Source organism: Aristolochia californica, unplaced genomic scaffold (genome assembly GCF_029961685.1).
Source record: "Aristolochia californica isolate CCGP_79_NKW_82.1479 unplaced genomic scaffold, dmAriCali1.0.hap1 SCAF_3, whole genome shotgun sequence".
NCBI classification, from domain to species: Eukaryota; Viridiplantae; Streptophyta; class Magnoliopsida; order Piperales; family Aristolochiaceae; genus Aristolochia; species Aristolochia californica.
In genome coordinates, this window is record NW_027181992.1 from 730417 (window position 1) to 740258 (window position 9842).

At 36.1% G+C, this 9842-nt stretch overlaps 1 protein-coding gene across 1 annotated transcript; it reads left to right on the plus strand.

Moving 5' to 3' along the window:
• The first annotated feature begins 1778 nt into the window (after positions 1 to 1778).
• Positions 1779 to 9841, plus strand: LOC137958648 (mitochondrial import receptor subunit TOM40-1-like). The gene is made up of 11 exons (XM_068805728.1): positions 1779 to 2359; positions 3030 to 3111; positions 3199 to 3295; positions 3553 to 3648; positions 3773 to 3823; positions 5454 to 5519; positions 5857 to 5958; positions 6141 to 6209; positions 6308 to 6391; positions 9147 to 9242; positions 9384 to 9841. The coding sequence occupies exons 1-11, from the start codon at positions 2176 to 2178 to the stop codon at positions 9438 to 9440; spliced, it is 984 nt and encodes a 327-aa protein (XP_068661829.1). The 5' UTR covers positions 1779 to 2175; the 3' UTR covers positions 9441 to 9841.
• Position 9842: the final 1 nt, after the last annotated feature.

Here is a 9842-nt window from a genome sequence, read left to right on the forward strand (position 1 = left end):
AATCGTAATTTGAAATAAAAAATATTAATTATAATAATTATCTCCTCCATCAAGGTGTCCCAATGATAAGTACTTAATTGGATATGGACTATCAAAAAGTAAAAAAACATAGGTGATAAATTAGAAATCGAAACCAACCTCAAATGATTTTGAACAAAATAGTGATAATAATCACTAGAGAGGGGTAATGTTTGTCACTCAAAGAACAACGGTAAAAACCCAAAGGGTACCAATAAAAAATTCTCAATGAACTTAAAAAACACCCATATATAAAAAGATGATCAGCCAAAGCAATGCACAGAGGTTGGTCTAAGAGGGTAAACAAGAGTAAAAAAAGATGGTTGGAGAAAGGCAATCGAGTAAAAAGGTACGGGGGATTGAAGTATGAGAAAATAATCTCCATAGTAATAAGAAAGATATTGTAACGATAGTATAACTTAAAAAATTTGACCAAGTATGACCTAGGAGGGAGAAGAAAAGAAATTTCAAAGAATATAATGATTGGGGAAACTTTAAAAAATTCAATAATTATTTTTTAGATGGAACATAATAATAGAAACTTTCTAAACATAGACTTCTCATATAAAGCAATTACTTTTTTACACGACTTAATTAATTTAGAAAGACAATATTCAAAAGATAAATTTTGGAATAAGGGAGATTTAAAATACTAATATTTGGAATCTAGAATTAGGAAACGAAACTTTTTGAGTTAAAAAGAATATTAAACTCTTATAGGGAAAGATTTATTTGAAGAAAACTAATACAATGTGAGATCAAATAAAAGAAACTATGAAGTAAGGAAACATACTCAAGTTGGTAAAATATTGGGTAGACATTGAAAACACATGATAACAGAGAGGGGAAAACCCCTTTCTTCTCTTATCTTCCCCTTTAAATGGCCTTTCCTTTATTCTCTAACCCCCTCCCATTTTCTCTTAGGGTCTTTTTGAAACCCCTAGAAAACAATGAAAAAAAAAAAACGAGAATTGACCAATATTATTCCCAAAAATAGTTAGTAAAAATAAAATAATTATCAAATTCTCATTTTCACTAACTATTTTTGGAAATAATAATGGTCAAATTTTTAATTTTTTTCATGGGGTTCTTGATAGACCCTTAATGTCATTTCATTTTCTCTCAAATATGTGAGTGAGGATGAAAGGCCCCACCTCCCTTATTTTCTCCCTGATTTTTCAAGATTCTAGATAAAAAGGGGAGGGCAATCCCTCCCCTATGTATACCTAGTTGTAAACACAATTGACAATGAAGGAGGATAAAGAGATTACGAGAGGGATTAGGAAGAGATTAGGGTTTAACGAGATTACATACATAGCAACTATTGTCCAATCTAGTCCCATGTTTATAATTAATTATTCTAAAGTCCATTCATTCTGACATCTACCTCTAACTAGAAGGGGACACCAAGAATATAAATTGTGTTATTTTTTTATTTTTTTAAATTGCTTTGAAAATAAAATAACACCAATAATATAAATTGACATTTTATAGACATATAAAGAAAAAGGGGTGAATTCTATCTCAACATTCTATGTACATTAATAATTGAAGTAATTTTATCAAGAAATATGATTTTAATTTCAGCATTTCCATTGCAATGTGATGCCATAAATATTTGATCCAATGTGTATTAATGGAGTTGATGTAAAAAGAGAACCAGCATCTGGACAGTTTTGGCTCTTGCAAATTGCAATGCCGTCGTTAGGTCTGTGAAGCATAATGAGTTTATGTTCATACCTTGGACTCTGCAATTCTGCCGGAAAGGCCGAAACGACAGAAATATTTGTCTACAGGATACCGATACGTGGAAATACACGAAAAGCCGAATAGGTGGAACAGAAAAAACACTTGATGAGAAAACCCTTCCAAAACCCTTCTCCGTGGTCTCACTCTAGCTAGTCAGCACAGCAGTCCCTACCCAACCTCTCCGTATTTGATCCCCTCGTCGGAAATTGTTATTCTTCCTCCCTCCCTTCTCTCCCCCGAACAGGAGAGGCGCCTACGTCCTCTGGCTCTTTAGCCTGCGCCTACTTTCTTCCTCCTTCTCATTGCCCTAAATCGGCAATAAGGCCACGGAAGTAAGAAAGTAGGGTGATTCCGGTAAACTTTCTATCATTTTATCTCTGCGAGAAGAACCATTTTGGAAGAAATACGATGGGGTCTTCTGTTAGCCATGCGGCTGCTCTTGCGCCTCCTCCTCCTGCTGTTGCCTCCCCTCTCGGGTTAGTTCCGCCGCAGCCCGATGCCAAGGATAATGAGAGCAAATCAGAGGAAAAAGTTGATTATTCGAATCTTCCTTGTCCAGTTCCTTATGAAGAAATCCAGCGAGAAGCTCTGAGTAAGTCTCAATTCCATTTGTTTATTTTTGTTATTTTTCATTTTTTTGTCATTTTTAATTTATTTGTTTTAAGTTGTTTGAGATTTCATATATCTGGTGGATTTTTGTTGGGTTTGTTTTTTTTATTCCAGGCTTTGAATATTTAATTTTGTCGGGTGTAGCCTTATTCCAGGACATCTGTAATATTCACAAAGCGCGATGGTCTTGATGATGTTTGACAGTTCTTTACTAGTTCTATGAGACCAGAAGCCGTAACATGGATAATTCTTTCTATTTTGTTTAGTTGTCACTGGGTAGAAGATCATCGCCATCATGTAGTTGGCATCTGTAGTGAAGCGAAAAGCGAAGACAAATAATGATAATGGCGTAGCTGTTGCTTGCCATATAAAGGGAGGCTAATTATGTTACCTTTGGATACCCGACCATCCCGATGTTATCATCCGAACTGTGACTGAAGTTTAAATTTAGATTTAAATAGGGCGGTCAATGATAGTTTAAAACATTTGAAATTTTTTCAGTTGGTAGGAAATAGCATTTAATGAAAATTAACTGAAACAAATGTTTAGTCGGTGTCAATATTAGCTCTAAGCGATACTTCTGCTAATTGAAGTACTGTCTTGGTATTTAGTCCTTCTCATATAATGCTAACCTTGTCTTTTTCATCTTCCAGTGTCATTAAAACCTGAGCTGTTTGAAGGCATGAGGTTTGATTTTACTAAGGGACTTAACCAAAAATTTTCCCTTAGTCACAGGTAACTTCAGTTAATCTTTTATTTTTTGGTTTTTGCAATATTTTCTTGTGTTAATGCTGCTAAGAACTTCTTTGTATCATCCTTCAGTGTTTTCATGGGTTCTATGGAGTTGCCACAGAGTACTGAACCAGTAAAAATTCCTACTGCACACTACGAGTTTGGGGCTAACTTTATTGACCCAAAGGTGGGTTCCAACATGTTCTGGTTTTGTTTTCGTACTTTTCTTGTAATAGTCCTTTGGCCTTTTCTTTTTGGTCTTTTACTGGATATCTGATTAAAAACTGCCTACTTGACAATCTGGGGATAACTTCATAAGAGTCATTCTCTCTAACCACTATTAGAAGTTTTTGGTCACATTTTACAAAGAGCCAATTCATTAGATCTTTTTAAAAAATAATAACTATTTTATATTTGGTTTGAATATTCTTGGCTGTATTTCAGTTTATGCTATTCGGGAGAATTCTGACAGATGGTCGTCTCAATGCGAGAGCCAAAATTGACCTGACAGATAACTTAATCTTGAAGGTCAATGCACAGGTACCTTGTACTTCTCAGAGAGTACCTTTGGTAGACTTTTCAGTATAAACAGGACATTTGGTGCTTATATTTCAAGTGTTTATAAATGCTGGCAGTTTACTATATTACTGTTTTCCGAGTGCAGATTCAAAATGGTCCGCATTATTCGCAGGGCACTTTTAATTTTGATTACAAGGTTAATTCCTCTTCTCATATTTCCCTTATGTCATTATCTTTCTTCTGATATCAAATCCTTAGTCATGTTTTTAAAGTATATTTCACTGTTGTTTGACCTTTGGTGGAATGGATTTTGTGATGTATGAAATTTGATGACCTACCCCATATTGGGGATAAGATGAATCTAGTTGTTGATTTGACTTACTGGGCCTTTACTGTCAGCTTCCTCGTAAAGCACTTTTATGAGTGACCTTTTTGGCATTTCTAATGCAATTTTGTTGGTGAAAGTAAACAATTAAGGATCTCTGAGTTTATGGTTGGCTCATAGACCTTTTTGCTTAGAAAGTCTAGTATCATCCCTTGGCTGTCTGCCTTCAATTGCAGTTTTATGGGGAGACAACCTGTTGATTTTACAGAAGTCTCTAATAATGTGTAAAACACTTAACGCTGTTCTGTTATGTTCTCTTGAAATTTTTGGCAGTTTGATGGCAATTTTTCTAAACATTACTACCTTCTAAAAATCCTTGTTCTAAGGTTCTGTTAGCAGCATCAGAAGGAACGCGATCCTGGAAAATCAAGACATTTATAGCCTTAAATGTTCATATTTTATAGGAAAATATTATGTTATCCTTCTTTTGAACCTTAACCTTTATTCATTATCAGCAGCCCTCACTGTCTGCATAGAGCAGCCGAATGTCCACAGGGAAAGTGACTGTTGTCCAGGTGCTCGCTACTGCCAAGCCACCTTCTATCACAACTGAAAGTGATAAATTCTGTTTGTAAAACTTAATTCCTTGCAGAAGGGCCTTTACTTGAGCTGTATCTGAGTCACTTGTTCCAATAAGACCAGAAAAGGATAAGTAATATCGAACTCTCTTGGTCCCAAATCACTCCAATACCAAATGGTCCAGGGTTTCCAAGTGAGTTACCACTTGATTGGGAATTCCTTTCACATTGTATCTTAAGTGTATTCCTCATTATCTAATACTTTTTTTCTGTAATGAAAGATAACCACCATTTCCAAAAATAAAATAAAATTAGAAACTCAAGTTTTATTTGTGAGCGAATGAGATGGAGATGATGTTCTTCAGTTTCTCATCACATGTTTAACCAACTTGCTCTAGTGGAAAGCATGGACAGAAATACACTTTTATAAGTAGTCTTCTCTATGTTAAAGGCCACAAAAATTGAAGAGTGACCTTCTTCTTGGTAGAATAAGAATTTTCTGTTTCCTGGGAAGTGCCAACACTTCTTAAGTGAATCATTAGAGAATTTCCTTTTGTGGTTTTCTCTATATAGAACTCCAATTGTGTTCACTGTCGAGGATTTCTTACTGAAATATTAAGAAGTGCTTTCCTGTAAATATTAAAATTTAGAGTAAACCTTTTTCTTCTTAATATAAGTGGAAGAAACTTGGCCAATAAAAAAATGTTGCCTTTTAAGCATACATATTGATGTTGGTCTGCACCTGGAGAAAAAGCAAGCTTGTTAGTCACTCTATTATTTTGAGTACTGCTCACATTTTCTGTAATGATTGAAGATTTAGGAGGTATTTGAGTTCTCTTCATGGAATATATCTACCAAGATTCTTTTTCCAGTGACAGTGATATTTTGTTTCTTTTGCTGATAATCATCTTTCTTATGTCCAGGGGAAGGATTTTAGGACTCAGTTTCAAATGGGCAATGGTGCCTTCTATGGTCTTAACTATATTCAGGCATGTCATTTTGATCTAGTTGGTTTTTTAGTGTTTTCAGTTGGTTGTTGTAAGAGCTACAAACTTTGATTATCGATATAAGAAAATGATTTTTTTTTTTTTGTTTAAATTTTATGGACTGCAGAAAACTGTATGTGTGTAAAAAGAAAGATTAAAATAGATATAGGCTTGTCATTACCTAAGGCCGTTTGGTCTAGTGGTATTCTATTTACATCAGGTGCGTCAGGTCGTGAGTTCGAATCGCGACACGCCCCTCTAAAAAAAAAAGATATAGGCTTGTCATTAGCTGGAGAACTCTTGAGACATACTTACCAAAGCTTCATTTGTTCTTTTCCAGAGTGTCACTCCAAACTTGGCTCTTGGTACTGAATCATTCTGGCTTGGCCATCAGAGGAAGTCTGGTATCGGCTTTTCAGCTCGATACAACACTGATAAGATGGTATACTATATTCTACTCCCTGGTCTCTCAGTGTTGATTTTGAGATGAATTGTTTGTTGTGGTTCAAGAAAGTCGATAAGTTATTATTTTCAAATTCGAAAAAAATGAAAACACTCTTGAGAAATGAGAAAGCTTTGTATCTTTAGCTCTAACTGGTAGAGTTTTTTCTCACACCCACTTAGGTGGCGGCAGGTCAAGTTGCTAGTACTGGTATAGTTGCTCTGAGCTATGTGCATAAGGTGTCTGAGAAGGTGAGGAAGTGTAAGATTGAGGAGTAACCTTTTTATCCACGATAGCATCTAACTGAATTCTTTTTATGAACTTATCTCATTCTGACTTGACCTTTTAGGTATCTCTGGCATCTGATTTCATTTACAATGCAATGACGAAAGATGCAACTGCAAGCTTTGGTTATGATTACATGCTTCGGCAGGTACTTCTGTTACTCCTTGCAAAGTTTTGTGCCCCAGTTATGATTTGCCTTGATTGTATATCAGTCATTTGTCTTTTACTCATTATGTGTTTTTGTTTTACAGTTAAAAAATTGTTGGTTTCTCCTTATATTAATGAAATTACTGCCTCATATGAAAAGATACATGCTCCAACACCTTGTTGTGAATATGGACCCCTTAATTGCTCTTTGTGCTTTTGTTTCTAATAAAAAATTTACCCTTTAAAAGAAAAGAAAAGAAAAGAAAAGAAAAGATTTATGTTCTATTTCAATTCCATGAGAGGCATACATTTTTTTGAGAATTATGGCCTGTGAGTTTTCTTTGAGTCTTCGAAAATTATATGATGTAATGCTGAATATTTCCTGCTTGATAGTTATTGTGGCATTTCTATCCTTGATCATTCAAGAAATAGTTGCACTAAGAATCAAAGCCTTCTCTGAAGTTGCTTTTCGGAATATCGTGGCTGAGTGGTCCTGTATAGTAGCATCAATCAGTGAGACTCACATGGTAAAAAGTATTGTATTTTCTCTAATGGCTCCTATGGTGCTATTAGATATGAAAAGAGAGTGACATCATCATTCTTCTCTCTCTCTCTCTCTCTCTCTCTCTTGGGTCTCTGGATGGGTTTTCTTTTACTTTATTTTTCTTCATTGCTAGAATTGTAGTGGTATCTACCACTTCTCCTATTTCAAAAATTTAGTATGATGTCACAGTCTTAGGAGGGGTAACTGTCAGGAGAGCCTTACTGAAGTAAACTTCTTAATGTTATTGTGTGAGCAATGAAATTTTTTGCTCGCATTGGCATGAAGTGGCTGTCCCTGAGGAAGTTTCAGTGATTGGAATTTCAGATTCCCAATCTGTACTAGGACACACTTAATCTGATATGTATTGTGCGTATCAAGCAGGTATGAGGTGTATCAGGTTGAGCAAGTCCACACATATTGTCTGATACGCAATAGGTATCATCTGATACAGATACCTGCCGGCGATATGCTCAACCCTGAGAAGTTTCAGACCCATGTTCATATGGTGGTGGTTGCTCGTACTGAAATAACCCAAAGTGTTTTCCATTTTAGCCTCAGTTTGTATACTAAACCCTCTATAATTTTTTTTGAAATATTTTACAAGAATTATACAAAACGAATTTGGTTTTCCTAGGGACCTTGATTTTTTTTTTTTTTGAGAAAATTCCTAGGGACCTTGATTCAGACACCAAAAGAAACGAATGGACAGTCGTGTTCCTTTTTCTTATTGTGTCCTGGAGCTGGTATATTGTTTGGATGCTTCTTAACATGAAGAGTATGAGATTGAGAGGATTTAGGATTTCCAATTGCAGAAGCATGGGGGGAGGCATCACAATACATCTTTATTTGTTGACAAGATGGGTTTAGATGAGGAGACTTATGTCTTAAATATGCCACAATGTTCAGGAAGATAAAACTATCCTTGGGTCTTCACTGAAAGAAATGTGGGAGAAATTTTTCTGAGGCTTCAACCTGGTCAAGCTAGACACTATTCTGAAAGTGATAGCTCTGAAAAGTGTTGATGTAATTGTCATTATATGTCTGGTATTATTTTATTCAAGTACCTAGGAATGTCACAATTGTTCAAGGCTCCACTCCCTCTCCCATTTATTTTCTTTGTGGCAGAGGAGCCTTTGCATTGCACTCTCCCCCATTGATGGCGGCGAAAGCGGGGACTTTTCCCACGCCAGTGACAAATGTCAGGATGGAGGGTGTTGCCACCCTCCTTTGCCTTTGCCTTTGCCTTCACGTGAGGGGAAAATTTCTTCCTTTGCATGCAGTTCAGCTGCATGTTTGGGTCAACTGGTTCCAACGATTGAACTGCTCGATCTGGCCTGGTTGACTGGTTTCTTCTATTTTAACAAGTTTACATTAGTTTTTACTGGGACAAGGGGGTTGGGTCGGTTGAAGTTGTTTCAACTGGCCAGTTCGGTCCAGGTTTTATTACACTGGTTTAAAATGGTCAGATACGTTACCATTTTAATGATTAGAGCTATATGATGAGTGCCTAGAACAAAATTAGGCTTTACCCCCAAATATAGTTTCCTTTTGAAGAGAAGAAAAATATGGAAATTCTGTTACAATTCAGTGTCTTCATCTTTGATGGTGTTTGACGTTTCAAGAGTTGCAATTTGTTCAAGTTTCCAGCAAGACCTCATTACTAAAGAGATCATAGACTTCGTTCAGTAAAGAGATCATAGATTATCTTCAGATTGCTTGTTGTGTGCTGTTTTTGCTTTCTATGACATTTGGAGTAGAAAAGTGCAACACATAGGTAAATGTTTTTTTGTTTGATTCCATTTAAAAAAGTTAATTACAGATGACACTGTTCTCTCATTGTTTATGGTATTCCATGGTTTAGTGTCATAGATAAGGCTACAAGCCTGGGAAAAGGACTTTTCATGACCCTTCTATCATCTTGGTCGTGGGATGTAGAAATAGTAGTTCAGGTCTTTCTACCTGTTCTTGGAGTTCCTATCACTGACATGACAAAAAATGTATTTCACCATTGCTCGAAGGTCCACTTCAACTTCGTATATTGAATGAGATATTTCTCAGATAACTGCCTTTTGACGACTCCATTTGTGCTCAATGTCTTGTTTCAAAAAGTAATCTGCTGAGTTTGTTAAATTGCACTCAAATTCAACACAATGATTTTACAGTTAGCTATTTAAGTCTCTGTAACCACTATCATAAACTGTGTTTCTTGCAGTGTCGTCTACGAGGGAAACTTGATTCAAATGGAGTTGTGGCAGGTTTCTTGGAAGAGCGGTTGAACATGGGGGTCAACTTTATCCTTTCTGCAGAGGTATGGATAGTTTCCTGGGTCTGACGTTCTTAACATTTTATCTATTGAAGTTGGTATCACTTACATCTAGACAAGCTATTGGCAAAAGAAACTTTCTCCTTGTTCTTTGGTTCTGATCTTGTGAACGTTGTCTTTTGGCAGATTGAGCATGCCAAAAAAGACTATAAATTCGGATTTGGAATGACTGTAGGAGAATAGAAGTTCAGCTACTAGTTAAGCATGGGTAATATCACTATACAACCCCTGCTGCATTCTTCGGTAGTTGGGCCTCTTCCATGAGATTGCCGGAGGGGTCGTCAACTCAGTCAAGTTTCCTGGGCGGGTCATCTTTGATGAGGTCCCCAGTATTTTTGGGTACGACTTTTGAGTTTGCCAAAGATATTCCTCCTCAGGCTGCGATTAAGCAGTTTAGCCATTGTTAGCTGAATGTGGCAGTTCCAAGCCATGATTTTGTTTCTGAGCAAATAGGGTAGAAAAGAAATTTTACAATAAGAATGCTCGAGAATTCTGAGATCTGAGCGATTGTTTCATTAAAATCATACCATTTGATTAATCAGTTACACTGGAGCAAGAACAATCAACCAGCAATGCTTGCAAAAA

What these genes read in the sequence shown, in the direction of transcription:
- LOC137958648 (XM_068805728.1), top strand. Translation starts at nt 2,176, where the DNA reads ATGGGGTCTTCTGTTAGCCATGCGGCTGCTCTTGCGCCTCCTCCTCCT. An exon ending in CTAACTTTATTGACCCAAAG is followed by an intron (nt 3,296 to 3,552) that starts GTGGGTTCCAAC and finishes GCTGTATTTCAG; the next exon opens with TTTATGCTATTCGGGAGAAT. An exon ending in ACTTTATCCTTTCTGCAGAG is followed by an intron (nt 9,243 to 9,383) that starts GTATGGATAGTT and finishes GTCTTTTGGCAG; the next exon opens with ATTGAGCATGCCAAAAAAGA.